Consider the following 15,500-nt stretch of genomic DNA (forward strand, 5'->3'; position numbering starts at 1 on the left):
ATCTTAGATGAGTCAGGGGGAAAAGCAGAGGCGATTAAGGAATGAACGAAGAACGTGGGTCAATAAGATCATCTGTTAAGCGTCAACGTATGGAAACAAAGCAAACACTGAACAGTCTCGAGTAGTGACAATATGTGGTAGGAGGCGACTGCAGTGAGAGAAACGCAAAGCAAAATTCTTTTGCAACCAGGTCAATGTACATTGTGAACACATCCAAGTAAAGTTGAGGAGACAGTGACAAAAGTACATTATTTTTTCAAATTAAAAGTTTGTCATTCAATATTTTTGGTGAATATGCCTGGCCATAATGCACTGCACCGCATTTTGCTGCCACGCAGGAACGAGTCATTTAGTCAACCACTTCTTGTGTGTCTTTTAGGTCCAAACAAAATTAAAAGGGAATGGCTTGGGGGACAAGGATGCTTTAAGGGTCCAGTCAAAGTCCAGAAATGAGCCTGACTCAAAAGCTTCAGAATTGAATGCTTGTGAAGTTAAAGAAGCAAAGAAATGTTGCTGATTTACTGTATGAGGAAGATGTCGAAGGACCAGAAAGTAGCAATTCTCACAGTGGCTAGAAAACGGGCACTATAACCTGCTAATTCTGTGCTTTAACTTGGGAGCAAAAATTGGAGATATGAGCACTACAGTAGATGGAGGAAGCAAACTTCACCACGAGTGCAGTGTTTTGGGAGATAGTAAAGAATTCTTCAAAAAAGAGGCCTTGGCTACTCTCAGTTGGAGTTTACTGCGCAACTGAACAGAGAGACATACACGCTGTGCAAATGGCCATAGATGGGATAATGTAAACTGCAGTGCAGCGGTATAACCATCTAAGCAGCTAATATTTCAAAACAAACGCTGCAACAATGAAATCCACTTAGATATAGTATGTATTCTTTATCCTCCACACCAGAAGAAGCCACACATTGAATTAATCACAATGCAGTTACAATTCTTAAGAGTGCTATTTATCTCTATCTCTAATACTATGGTGACAATGAAATATTGTTGTGTGTCTAAAAGGTTCAAACACTTTATCATGTAAAGGGCTGGAAGTGGTTTTAGCGCAACAGGCCTCCCTAGCACTTTGTATGCATTATCCGTGAAACAGAAGCCTTACGCAGAACACACATCTGTGTTGAATGAACCTACTTACTCTGTAAAAAGCTGTTGACAGTGGCAGCAGTGCAGCAGCCACAGTGTACTCCTCTGAGCTGGAACAGTCCTGTGGGTCAAACAACAGGAGACAAGTGAGAGTGGGGCAAGACGCAGCAGGTCACAGGTTACGCATTTCTGTTGCTTCTCCCAAAACACACCAGGACCACTAAGGGGGACGTATGCCTGTTTGGGTTAATGAGACATTGCGTTCTTGCCGGTAGGCATTCCTCAGCTATATCTTAAGAAACGTTCTGTCTAAATGGACATCAAGCATGCATGTAACACATGGGAATGATCGATGAGATGAACACAAAGGGGTAAGCCATCCAATTACTTTTTACATAAAGACAGTCATGTCCTGTTAAATGTCAGTGCCAAGCCAAAAAAAAAAAAAAAAACTTGCCAAAACCGTTCACTTCACCATGTTCCATAGTCGAGACAGACACATGCTTCCAATAGCCTTATATAATCTGTACTCGGACACACTTGTTTAAGCAAGTCTTGAATTTATTTGCAACATATTTTTGTCTCTTGCAATTTTGACCAGATCACACTAAGGCTTGTCACAAACATTCACATGTTGCATAAAATCGTCCAATTTTTCAACGCCATCTGGTCATGCCGAGACACAGAACCAATCCTTTTTCTTTCCTGCTTTAGAATCAAGAAATGCTTGGAAATATCTCCTCAGTGACATATAACTGTTACACCTGTCAGCAGTTTTTCTTTTGTCATCTCCCTGTGCAGCTTCTCCATCTGTCTTGGAAACTCAGTAGGTAGGTTTTATGATCTTTTTAATTGGCCTTTAATGAGAAATGGAAATTAACAAACTGTTGAAATAAAGGAGCCAACTGAAAATAATTAACATGAGATTTTCTATCCTGGCCAAATTTATGAATTCGTATTGACACATGCACTATTCAATGAAAATAGAATGTGTGTTAACACCAATGTTTTTATTATCTACAGCAGGGGTCGGGAACCTATGGCTCGCGAGCCAGACATGGCTCTTTTGGCGACGTTAAAAATGTTATTAAAAAGAATACATAGTACACTCAAAAAATCGTTGGTCTTAATTAAAATACATGCATTTAATTGTATTTAACGTTATCGTTTTTTTAAAATGGTATGGCTTTCACAGGAAATTATTTTTATAAAATGGGCATTTATGGCTCTGTCCGCCAAAAAGTTTCTTGACCCCTGATCTACAGTATAGTCATACCTCTGAATTTGGACTCATTCCTCAAAAGGGATATTAACAATCAGTTCACTCTTACAGTAATTCTAATACACTATAGAAATAAAACCAACTATGTGTACATGTAAATTTTTTCCATGGAACCTTTTGTCATAAAAGTGGATTGCTTCTTCTAGAGATTTTGGCGTTGTCCCAAGGTAACCATTCCACAATGAAACCCATTTAAACTCATTCACAAATTAAAGGGAATAGATAATTTTAGGCTTAACTATATGTAGGATCTATGTTGAGTTTTTTTCAATCAGCGTTTCAAAGAACATGGCTAGTATGGGAAGTACATTAAGAATCATCAAGCAGGAGCCTAAGCGGCTCAAAAAAACTGATGAGAACAGGAGAAACGATGCAAGTCGGACTCCAAAAGTACTTAATTCACAGGAAATTGGTACTTATTGGTGCTCAGCTAACCAACTGGACTTAAGGAGAATATAGCCAGAGGAAACAAAAGTAATACCATGCGCAAACAGCAGCACTGATTTTGACCTGGTGGCATACCTCATAACCCTCAATTGGACTTGTTTCATACAGAAAAGTATTTCTTTAGTAATCTGATTCACTTCAAAATCATGAAAAAGAATGTGCACATACACAGTCACACGTTGAGATATCAATAGTTCACAACATAGGGTAAAGAATGCAGAATTCTCTGATTGTGGTCTGTAATGGAGCCCCCCTGTTGCCACCATTGCTCAAGAGAAAAAGAATGAGAAAAAAAAATCCAAGAATGTACAGAGGAGCGCAAATGCAAAACACAAGTGCCGCAGCTACACATGAAAGCAAACACAGTTTCTGTTTTATTTTGCTTGTCACTTGTGTTTGTCTTTTCTGCCATTTGGGCTGCGATAAAAAGTTCCACCTTGCAGTGGCACCAGAGCATTGCTTACCAACAGTGAACAATGCTGCGGGTGACTGAAGTTCATGATGGGAAATGCATAAATGATGAGGGATATACAGTGATTTATGTATACGTAAATGTAAATACAATAACTTTCAAAATGCCAAACAAGGAATTTGACTTACATTACAGCCTTGTAACACAATTAGCAAACACAATGGACCATTAGAACACTGGCGAGATGGTTGCTGAAAATGGGCCTTTATACACCTATGTAGATATTGCATTAAAAACCAGTTTAAACCTACTTCAATGTTATCCTCATTGGAAAAAAATAGCAATTTTATTCAAAAAAATAATGACATTCCTAAGTGACCCCAAACTTTTGAACGGTAGTGTATATATATTGCAACAGAATTTTTCAGATGATGAAATCACCACGAGACAAGGAGGTTATTGGGAGGTTGTAATGTCTTCTAAGATTTATAAACCAGCTGCACATAAAATGGTTGTCTACTATTGACTAATAGAAGACCAAATTCCACAATGTTTGGAAATCATTAGTATTGTAAAAAGTATTTTTTTCCTTCTAACGTACATATATACAAATGATGCGTACAAGGTTAAGTCAACTTCATTATCACCTATAATCTCTAAACAGACTGGATGAGTAGCGACACCACACATTATTTCGAGATAAACTCACAAGGAGATAAGTACAACACTCTAAAGAGGGCCTGAAAATAAATGCAAAATGATTTTCCAATGGCATGGGGAAAATGAGCAAGCATCATATGCAGGGTTGGGAGTACTTGCAATTTTATTCTGGAACTCAAAAATGGATAGAAAATAACTTGTTCTGATGTGTCGCCTCACATTTCTGGCGACTACGACACCCCGCTGTCATCTTTTCCTCCCATTATTTACTGTGTTTCTCATCAGTCTTTTCCTCCCCCTTGAAGGTGCGGAAATTCTTAAGGGCTACGATGACTAACGTAGCTATTCGGCATCAGACACGTACACGTTACGGTGAGCCCAAAACTCAAGTATGTGACAGAAATGATGTAGGAAGTGAACAAAAGGAAAACTTCCTGAAAAACTATCCAGGAAATCTGCCGGAATGAAGTGATGCATTTGGAATGCACACGTAAATGGCACTTTTACGCACATATAGTGCATAAGCATATTTTGGTTCATTGCAGTATGGTTGAGCAAAAGGAAGAGAAGGTCACATAGTTGACCTCTGTGGTGTATTGAGAGTCCTGAAACCTGATTTCAGCAGATGTTTACCTGGCCGCACTAGACATCTAAAGGAATGAGTTGAAAATGGGAAGGCTACCCGGTTCCAATTCCTATAGACCATTGCTACGTTAAGCAGTCCATCAATGTTACTGAGGCACACAGAGGCCATGTTTCCTCAGCAAGAAACTAATTTATGTGCTAAGTAATGTCGAAAGTAATGAAGTCCTACACTGAAACTGTTTGAACCTTATAGTGGCCTTAAGGCTCATCAAAGAGGTGCAGTACGTCAGCACCAAGACAACGCTGAGATCAATTTTCTCCGAACAACATCTGTGTGGAACATGTGCTCTGTCTTGCCCACTTCTCACCTCAGCACATCAAACTCACCATCATGTGGGACATATGGCTTTGGCGGCACCGTGGCCACTTGAACCGCTCGACGTAATCCCCTCTCCCAGTAAACTGCCATTGAGAGTGTGTTTAACTAAGATGAGGCCCTGGGCTATGAGAGAGCATTGCACAGAGGACTAATAATCCTATCTGACAGGAAATGGTTGAGATGCCAGGATACATCCACAGCAGGCCTGATTCCCCCCACATGGCTTGTGTACTGCAGGGAGCAGGAGCACTGACCGGCGCGCATGCACACACAACGAGATGGGCAATTAGCTCAAATGCGTCAGTGGGGCTTGTTACTTCGTGTGATTCATGGCAGAAACACCGATAAGAATAATAACCTTTGTTTAAACAGGAAAAAATATTGTAAAATCTTATTGGCGGCAGCAACACATTCCTGAGAACGCAACATTTTTTTTTAATACATTACAGGCTTTGGAAATTTACTTGGAAAAACACATAACTAGGGCTGTGGCTAACGATTATTCAAATGACTCAATTAATTTTATTACAAACAAACGAGGATGCAAAACCTTTGCCTCAAAGCTTCACAGAATTACAGTTACTGTGCATCCGGAAAGTTTTCACTGTGATTTTTTTGTTACAGCCTACAGTTGTTTTTTTCTCTCAAAATTCTACATATAGCCCCACATATTGACAGCACGAGGTTTTTTCTTCTTCAGTTTTTTTATTTTATTAAATTTTTATTTATTTATTTATTTATTTATTTATTTATTTATTTATTTATTAAAACATCACCTGTACACAAGTATCAATACTATGTACAGCCTAAAGTCTTTTTGATTAAGATGTCACTAGCTTGGCTCGCTTTGCCCGTTCCTCTTTGGTGCACAGCCATTTTCAGATCTTGCCAGATTCAAAGATTCAAATCTGGGCTGTCGGGGCCATTTGAGGACATTCACAGAGTTATCCTGAAGTCACTCCTTCATTGTCTTGGCAGTGTGCTTGAAGTCATTGTCCTGTTGGAAGGTAAACCTTCAACACAGTCTGAGGTCTTGACCAGTTTGCAGAAGGTTTTCAACCACGATATCTCGGTACATTTCTATCTTTCAAAAACACTTCATTATGGGGTGTGTAGGATTTTGCGAGTAAAAAATGAATATAGTCTATTCCGGAATGAGGCTGTAACATAAATTACGGGAAAAGTACCACGCTGTGAATACAGCTGAATACGTTTTGTGTCACACTCCACCTCCACCACATGATCCTCAAAAACCTTTCGGAAGGTGATTACAACCAGAAACCAAAATTGTTATTTACCCCAAGGGAGAGGCAGTTAAATGATCAATGTCATGATTGGCCTCTTAATGATGATGTCATTGTGAATGAACGTGTCACATACATGTGGCCGCCAGAAATCCTAATGAGGCATTTTGCTATCGTTCTTCAACGCATGCAACATTTTTTACAGGATAGGTCACTCTGATCCCTCTCTCCCCTTTGTTCCTCTTGCTCGCACGCGGAACTGAAATATCACTGCGAGTCTGTTATGAGGCAGCGTGTAGCAAGAATGGGTGTGAAGAACTAATAATGCGACTGCCAATTTTCTATTTATATTACTTTCTCAGCTCGTCTCTAAGAAATCCATAAAATCTGAGCTCAGAACATTTGCTTGGATCCAATAAAAAAAAAGACAGTAAAATCAGAATGTGTGTCATTATTAGTGGCACGCCAAGAGTGGGATTCTCCAAGAATCTTTGTCCACGTACACTTGGTAGCTATATGTCAGTAAAGTATGTGAAAGTCAGTTGGTCAGTAATTTAAGACCAGTTCAATTTGGTCCAGTCAAGCCAATGAGACTGCTCGTGCCAACCAACAACTTTGTCACATGGTGACAACTTCAACAATGTATTCATGCCCTGAGTAGCTGCCAAGATTTATTGGCTTTGAAATGGAAAAAAATGACTGGAATCCAAAGTCACTCCATGAAATCTGCACACTTGGGACTACTTACGACGATTAAACTCTAAAGAAAGAGCAGATTTGAGGCAGTAAAAAATAAAGAATTAGCAATAAAGACCTGGCTGCTTTTGTTGAGTGAAGCCTCAGATTCTTTCAGGACTGCACAAAACAGACGGCTTACTGATTTGGATAGTTGTTCCAACTATGGGGGCACCAGGAAGAGACAAACAAGTTGTCTGATAAACAATGAGCAACATTACTGAGCTCATTCTTACAACATGTTGTAAACAAGTGGAGAATACAGGAAAGCTAAAACCAGGAGGAAGGGTAACCATGGACAGTAGAGGTCTTATGTACAATTGTGCTTCTCTGACATTGCTTTTGCTTAAAAGCTGAGGACATTGTAAGTATTTTCCTGTTTTGATTTCCGTTCTGGACGGATCCGCGACCATAAATCGTGGTTATTTTTACCTCAAAATGATTTTATGTAAGAGATCGGAAAAGAAATGTGGGGTAGTTGCAGTTTTTCATTTCTTCAGCGTTGTCAAATAGCTGAATGATTATTAGCTTCTATTTCTGTTTACTTTTTGTTGCAAAAATTGCATTTGCCTATTGTAAAAGAAGAAAAAGATTTAGGCACTTGATTGCTGACAACCTTAGGTTACTACTCTCTTTTGAAACATGATAGGGACCAAATTTTCGTAACAAAACATGTTTTTTTCATGGTTTTCAAATTTGGGGAATTACCTGCAGGGCACAATTCATCATCCGAATGATGTAGTCAAACTGTTGGTGGTCCAGTATGGCCCGATTTTGCTGGACATGAAGACTTAGCTCCTCAGTCAGACACTGGCGAGCGGCTTTGCCTTTGAGTGCCCGCAGAGCAGCAGGGAGAGTCTGTGAAGAGGGTGAAGAACTTAGTGAGACTGTAACTAATGCAGATGGACTACATTTGACGAGCCATAACATAGGGACATAAGAATAACAATGACGCTCCAAAAAAAAAAAAAAAAAAAGAAGACATTTACTGTGGTGTCTAATAGAATGAAGTTAATTTTATGAATAGATCTGTGGTCTCTAGACAGAATTTTTGTCATTTTATTTTGATGAGCGGGATGAAACGTTACAACTTTACGATAGTCAGTGATTGCAACAGCAGTATTTACATTCCCTTGAGTAGAGCCCCGTGTTTATTCCGACCATATGTCAAAGCAGGTTTTATAGGCTCCTTGATGGTTCACAGGATAAATGGCATGCATTCTCAAATAAGCAGCAAGACCAGTGCTTTAATTATAAAACAAATATATGAAGTTAGTAGGCTACGAAGCAAACTGGCTGTTGGCCATTGCAAGAACAAAAATGTGCTCTATCTTTCCCTCTGATACGCCGTGTTGTACACAGAACCTTAGTGAAGGAAAATGTGAGACGACACAGGATGGACTAATTTACCTTAATAGTGAAATAATTGGTTGCTCAAGTAGGCAACAAAACACTAACTACCTGAAAAGTACATAAAATCTAGGACAGCAATTCTCAAAATGCAGTACACATACCACCAGTATTAAGTACATGGGCTTTCTCTAATGCACAGGTGTCAAACTCAAGGCCCGGTGGCCAGATACAGCCCGCCACATCATTTTATGTGGCCCGCGAAGACAAATTGTGCATCAAATTCGTGTGCCATTATTAGAATTGCAAATTGTCTTCACTTTTAATAATATCTTTTTTTTTTTAATATTTGACCAGTTTTTACTTGTCTGATTTGAAAATGAGTTGTCAGTATGTTTTGTAGCTTTTACTGTATATAATATGAGGTGCTCATACATTTATTTGGGTTGAAAGTCATAATGGCCCTCTGAAAGAAACTGACTACTATGCGGTCCGCAAAAAAAATGAGTTTGACACCCCTGATTTAATACATCTCATGTAGCAAATTGAATGATTGTGCACTGAACCTTTTCAGTCTCGAGGATCTTGTTTTCAAAGATGAAGGCGATGCAACTCCTCACTACCTCAAGCCTGCGAGCACTGTTAAACACAGAGCCTGTGTTTCCCATAATGGATACTGAAAAACAAAGATAAGGAATCACTCCACATATTGATAGTGCATTAAGGATGGGTTGTGATATGGTGATAGTAACAGGTGGTCATACCGACAGGAGGACCAGCAGGTACAACACACTTCTTCTCAGGCCGTGTTGATGGAGGGGAATTGATGCTTTTGGCCACACCCTCCTGCAGCAGCTTCTCCACTTGATCGTCACACAACAGGGGGAAGGGTACCTGATGCACCCGAAGATGTGATCCCTCTGATGGCCTAGGCACTTTCTGGAATGCCAAGTGGGGGTTCGGAATCTCCTAGTGATAACAAATGCAAGAGTATTAAGTATTAAGATGACCAATGAATTAAAATCACATACAGAGGCGCCTTGAGATAGAAGTTAAATTTGATCCATGAGCATAAAATGTTTCCACATACACCCTGCAATGTGCTTAAGTACTAGTCATTGCTGTTTGGTGCATTAAATTAGTTTTTTTCCTGGGTAATTATGAGATGATCTACTTTATGAGCGGTCATTGAACGTGCGTGAGAAAAACGGAGGCGGGGTTTTAATGAACCAGGCATCATACTTCCAGTTTAGATAAATAGCCACCATAATAACTCATACTTCTAAGAAATTAGATTTCCACATACCCCCTCCCTGCAATGTGCTCAACTACTAGTCATTGTCGTTTGGTGCACTAGTTTTTTTCCTGTGTAATTTTGTGATGTTGTACTTTATGAGCGGTCATTGAACGCAAATCAATTCTACCAACGAACGTGTGTAAGTACAGCAGAGGCCAGGTTGATTAATTGTGGAAAGCATAAAAAAGCGTGATATGCTCTTAACGTTAAACATATTCATGCTTCATATTCATTACATCAATAAATTTGTCAGTCTCACATTTCTGTATAGCTGCTCCGAGAGTTCCCTGATGCGTCTCTGCAGCTTCGCAGGGTTGTGATCTTCTTCCCTAAATTTCTCAATGTCTAAGGCCACCAGCTATGAACACACAGAATAAAAGTAAAATATAAACTGCAAAATGCTCCTGAAGAACCCCGGTTGTTAATGATCATGTCAAATACGAGCGTACTATTTAGGAGGTTTCTATGTTAAATTGAGTGGGCTAACCTCATCAAAGAGATCACAAGCTCGATAAGGCGGACCACGCTCAGAAACAAACCCAGCGAAGGCCATGCCATCCAAGACCTTGGTGATGAAATCGTTCTCAATGAGGCCTCGCTGGCCGAGAAAGGCAGTCTGCACATTGTCAGAATTAAAATAGTTACAATATTGCACATATGTGAACAATGTGATACATTCTTGGACTGTGGGTCATAGTATAATTAAAGTATATTTGCCCTGTCTTTCAAGTAATCTCCGCAAGGTTGTGTGTACCTAAGAAGGCATGTCACTGAGGCAACATCAATTGTTTGTGGGTTGACTGAAACATTACTTGCTGATTTCAGGAAAACACGCTGAACAAGATTATAACAAAATCCATGTGGGGTACTTTGCTGATGATGATCTGCTCTGAAGTTACAATGGAAACAACGTCCGGCAAACAAAATAAATACCAAGCAACAAGGGACAATCATGCTAATAGTCTGTTGATTCCTGGATGTTTGCACGTATATTTGCTTTATGGGAAGCTTTTGCTAAAAATATTGGTGATTAACAGGAAAACTTCGTTTTGCACAGAATCGGTACTTATCTTACCTTGTGAAAATGAATCACAGTTTCAGAATGGATACGGATGAGCTGCAGGCATGACCTGTAGCCCTGGAAGAGTTGTGCAAACAGCCTGAGAAAGACAGCCCTCACCTCTTTGTCCTGTCACACATTCAGACACAAACAACATACGCATCTCAAAATTGTGAAGCAACATCACTGTGATTATCAATTAATCATCAAGTTTAGATAACAGTCAGTTGATGCGGAATCTCAATAGTGTGACCTTCTTGGAATAAGGGCCTTTTGTTGAAAGCAGAAGCATTGTCCTCATGGGGGAGGAAGACGTCAAACCATGGGCAAAGGGAGGCCATGTGACGGTGATGCTGACTTACCAACAATTTGAGGTTGGAGGGTGCAGCGCGAGGCGGAGGGAACGCATTGTCTGCAATCTCTAGATCAGGATGCAATACCTAGAAGAGGCAGGCTTTGCACATCACAATTTTCCACAAACAGCAGCAGAACATACCATTCATAAAAGGGATATTTTTGCGTGATAGGCATGTTTTGTGTTGAGTTTAAATGTTTTATTTGTTTTTGCCCCTTGTCACTGTTTGTCTTACTGCCAAGTTTTACAACATTTTCCTTAGTAAATCTGGACAGTCCTTGGACCGGAACAGAATTAAAGTTAAAATGCTGGGAAAAAAAAAAAGAAATGAACGAAGAAGCATTGACGTGCTTACCAGTGACAAAGCCGCCTGTGTTTGGCTGAGCAGAGGTTCAGGAAGTAGAGACAAGTGGATACACTCTGGGATTTTGATTGTGCCTCCATCAAGGTCCGCGATAATGACATCCAACTGGTGACACATGAAATACTGACATATCAGGCGCTTTTACTGCACCTGGCGGGAAGTCCGCAAGAAGCAACACGTGACACAGGCAGCTAAATCAAAACTCTACAAGGACAGATGAATTTATGTGCACTAAACTTTGCATCATCACATTTTCCAAACTATTTTGATTAAGAGATTTCATTCTGCACTCACCAGATCCTGGATTTCACTCTGAAACATGGAGTGCACGCCAATGATAAAGGGTGTCGGCGAGCTCAGCACCTCCAGTAGGCGTGAAGGCAGGATAGGGATGTAGGGATAACTACGAAGATAATATATACACATACATAGATAAACACACATTATATGTCAAGCAAGACCAGGAAAAAGGAAATAAAAAATGAACTAAATGACTGAGCGTCACAAAGCACATTTCCCGGCACATTGTTAAAAACAAACAAACCACAATACAACCCTTCAACAGGAGGATACGCAATAAAATTATTAAAATATCTTTAGATAGTGCTGACTGTGAAACTGAAGACAAGGATCAAAGTGTCAATGCACACACTGACCTGTACTTGAGGGGAAACACAAGAGCTTCCAATGCGCGACACGCCTCCCCAAGCCTCTGGTAACTTGTGGAGTGGAACAAAACTTTGTGCTCAGTCAGAATCGCACAAAACAGACTCAAAACATTTTGAATTCCTGGAACAGGGAAACAATTAAAGAAAACAAAGAAAGCACAATTAACGAGGTGTTTGGAGGAAGGAATGTTGTATGTAATGGCCGCGTTGTTCCAAATTGGTTATGTAACGTAATCGACTACTAGTTATTTACAATTTCAGGAACTGAGAAAATAGGACCAATTAATGGCCTCTGAGGAAAAACTGGATGAAATTCAACAAATATCATGCTCGGTGCCAGCGATGGGTGTAAGACTTGTTATTTGGGTTAATTGACTATTAGCTTAATTGGATGACAGGTTGGACTAGAGTCAAATACTAATGATCAACTTTATCAAGGGGATCTTAAATTACTGTGCGACACTTTGGTAGAAAAAAAAAAAAAGATATTCCAATGATAACCAAGTAACCACCACAATACAGTGCTTAAGTATACAGTATCACTGTGCTGGCAGCATCAACTATTTAAAGGCCTTTAAATAGCTGACTCGTGAAGACAGTCTTAATGTCTGGTCAAAGAACGGAAATGAAAAACTCTCATACATTAATTATAAATAACGTTTCAAATACCAGTGTGACAATCAGGAAGAATTCTAAGTTCACAGTTCCTGTTATTGTTTCCTATCAAGCATCTGACAGCTTAATTCATCACACATGGGAATGACAAAAGAGAAAGGAACACCAGCAGACATGTCTGGTCCACTGGGGGCGCTGGGGCTGAATGTTCGACACCCCGGGTGCAGCTCAACACTGACAAACAAGAACCCGAGAACATTTTAAATGTTGAAGATGTGCAAATTCTTCCTTCTGAGTAGATTTCAAACACATCCTAATGGTCTACAGTACGTGTATGACGAACTCTCCTTACAGAGACGAGGCCGAGGCTTAATGTCAGAGCCAGGTGTTTACTCATCTTGTGAAAACAGTGACACATTTCCGAGCCTTAAATAAAAAGAGACAGCAGCAGCGCCTGATAACAGCCGAGACAAAGGCAACAAACAAATAAACAGCAACACTCTTGTTGGCCGGTTTTATCTCACTCCCGGGGGGGCTCAGGGGGGCTGTACTTCCTCCACAGTGTGACATGTTGAACACACATTCCTCTCCTCTGACTTCAGTGACCTGTGCACACCGAAAGATGTGGCGAGCTGCCAGTCTGTACGTCTTTTTCTGCGATCCTTATTTGGGTAGGAGGGCGGACAAAATAATGGAAATGCTACGTTTCTCCTCTTTGCGGATCAGATGCCAATAAATTACTGACAGCACCGGAGAGGAATCTGAGAAATGATTAACACAAGTCATACTTTGACACGCTTTGAGAACGATCAAAAACAAATACTGCGTGAGCAGCCAATCAAAGAGGGATTAAGGACTCAGGCACAGTATAAAACGTCACTAGTTGCTAAAACACCAGCACTGGCAGATGAGGGATATAGAGACTGTACTTTGTGTTTTAGAAATTTAGGAGGGATTTGACCAAATTTAGAATTAGCATACTCAAATTGCTCAGTCATATCTTACTATATCCCTCCAGGCATCCATTAATTAAAGTACATAGACTGAACAAAAACATAAATGAATCATGCCAATTGCACGTTCCCTCAAAACAATTCCTATTACCCCTGGGGTATGAAAAATTTGGGGTTTGACTGTTGGTCTATCCCTGTTGCAAATACACTAGATAGAGTTACGTTCTTGACTCTGTATTTGCTTGATTAGCAGGTTTTATATGTCAGAGTCAGTCAGAAGGAAATTGTTGGTTTGGCTTGGTTACAAAGTTTGTCCGACTAACAAATCTAGCTTGCTTAACGAAGCAGATGTCATTGGGGGAGGGATACTGATTTCAATAAAAAATAAAGTTGGATTATTTTTGTCAGGATTGAGCATCACATATAAACCAACACACTGCAATGAATTTGCACTTTCCCAACACACCTACAATTTCCATAGTAAAGACCAACAGAATTGTTTGCAGATAAATAAAAACAGACGTGTGTAAAGACTGGAGTGATTTGCTTTTCTGTCAAAATGCTTTTGTTTTCTTAACAGAGAATGGCCACAAACACAATGACTTCCTCACGACCTTGTAAAGTATATCGAGTAAATAGCCCCTCACAAACACTCACAAAATGAAATAAAATCTGATCACAAGCACATTCTTGTCCCCAAATGAGGCTAGACGAATGCCAATTTTCCATCGTAAATCAGATTTTGTAATTAATTCATTCCAAGATCACAGATACTAGTTGGCTTACTTCAAAAGTAAGGTCAAAGTCTAAAAACACAACATACATCATGTACATGAGTGGCCTATGTGGAATAGTAATTCTGTGATGGATAAACATCCTAAAAGCTGCGCAAGTCTTAGTGAACTCGGCACGTACTGTACTGGCCGCACAAATGGCTTACGCTCTATTGTGCAAATGGAGCCACGGGAGCCCAACATCAAAATCGTCATCAAATCTCCATCAAATCTTCATCATGTGCTTGCTCTAGCTTGGAGCAAATTGCAGAATCACTAATGGGAGGTCAAACCCTTCTAATCTTGCCTCAGACACGTTTACAATTCAATAAATCCAAATGTCTCCTGACTCTAAGGTCTGCACTTGTGATTTAGCCAAAAGAATTGGGGCTCCAAAATCTGATAAGAGTGACTTAACTTATACCACGTCATGTTAAAGATATTAAGCTGCTGAGTTAAATCAACTAAGATGCGGATTATGAGTAATGATTTACAATATTATTTCAAGAGATTAAGAACAAATAAAAGGTGCAAGATTCCAGGCAATCTAAAGTGTAAAATATTTTTTGGTAAGCTATTAAAGCCACACCATCCTGACGATGTTGTGACTTAATGACAGGGCAGACATACATTATGTAGGCTTCATGTCAAAGGATCACTAACTGGGTAGTCAGTGTTGGGAACGCACCTAGCTGCTGGAAGAGCAAAGCAACACTCTTGCATGTGACAGGTAATGTGTCATTCAGAGGAGTTTGGATTAGCTGCCGGTCGCCTGCTCCCAGGCTAAACAGCTTCTGTAGAGTAAAAACAAGGAAAAAAATGGCAGAAAACGTGACACTTATTCATTTAAATAAAAGCAAGGTGAGCAGAGAAGCCAAATGACTTTGGAGTGACATCCCAACAATGCACATTGCACACACTTTTTTGAAAAATTATAAAACTAACGTTACAACACAGTGCTGAGCGATGGCGTTTGTTATTCAACGATGGATGAAGTTGTCATTAGCACACAATTGTGCGTCAATATTCCTTTGCCAATGAAGCTTCATTTTGTGCGGCTGCCCTTGTTTGTCACGACTGATATGAATCTATTAAAACGAGCAGTGACTGGGGCAAAGTCAAGTCCTTAGCATTCAATTTATTTAGGATTTATTCATCTGGTAGTGTCCATAGCGATGTCACTGGTGTCACCCACGGAAAGGGCAGCATTCGACAAA

General features: G+C 39.9%; 1 protein-coding gene across 3 annotated transcripts in view; it reads right to left on the minus strand.

Moving 5' to 3' along the window:
- Nucleotides 1–15,500, minus strand: part of sbf2 (SET binding factor 2) — a 59,361-nt gene that overhangs the window by 20,556 nt on the left and 23,305 nt on the right. For all 3 annotated transcript variants that reach the window (XM_088370972.1, XM_088370971.1, XM_088370973.1), the window contains exons 6-17: nucleotides 14,972–15,077; nucleotides 11,931–12,063; nucleotides 11,569–11,677; nucleotides 11,266–11,379; nucleotides 10,918–10,995; nucleotides 10,571–10,684; nucleotides 9,983–10,111; nucleotides 9,755–9,853; nucleotides 8,963–9,167; nucleotides 8,765–8,874; nucleotides 7,557–7,706; nucleotides 1,157–1,225 (exon numbers count right to left, since the gene is read on the minus strand). In XM_088370972.1, the coding sequence (XP_088227098.1) occupies nucleotides 1,157–1,225; nucleotides 7,557–7,706; nucleotides 8,765–8,874; nucleotides 8,963–9,167; nucleotides 9,755–9,853; nucleotides 9,983–10,111; nucleotides 10,571–10,684; nucleotides 10,918–10,995; nucleotides 11,266–11,379; nucleotides 11,569–11,677; nucleotides 11,931–12,063; nucleotides 14,972–15,077 (1,416 nt within the window). The remainder of the gene's footprint in view (nucleotides 1–1,156; nucleotides 1,226–7,556; nucleotides 7,707–8,764; nucleotides 8,875–8,962; nucleotides 9,168–9,754; nucleotides 9,854–9,982; nucleotides 10,112–10,570; nucleotides 10,685–10,917; nucleotides 10,996–11,265; nucleotides 11,380–11,568; nucleotides 11,678–11,930; nucleotides 12,064–14,971; nucleotides 15,078–15,500) is intronic.

The sequence above is a fragment of the Syngnathus floridae genome, chromosome 3 (assembly GCF_059516105.1).
Source record: "Syngnathus floridae isolate MCC-2025c chromosome 3, RoL_Sflo_1.0, whole genome shotgun sequence".
NCBI classification, from domain to species: Eukaryota; Metazoa; Chordata; class Actinopteri; order Syngnathiformes; family Syngnathidae; genus Syngnathus; species Syngnathus floridae.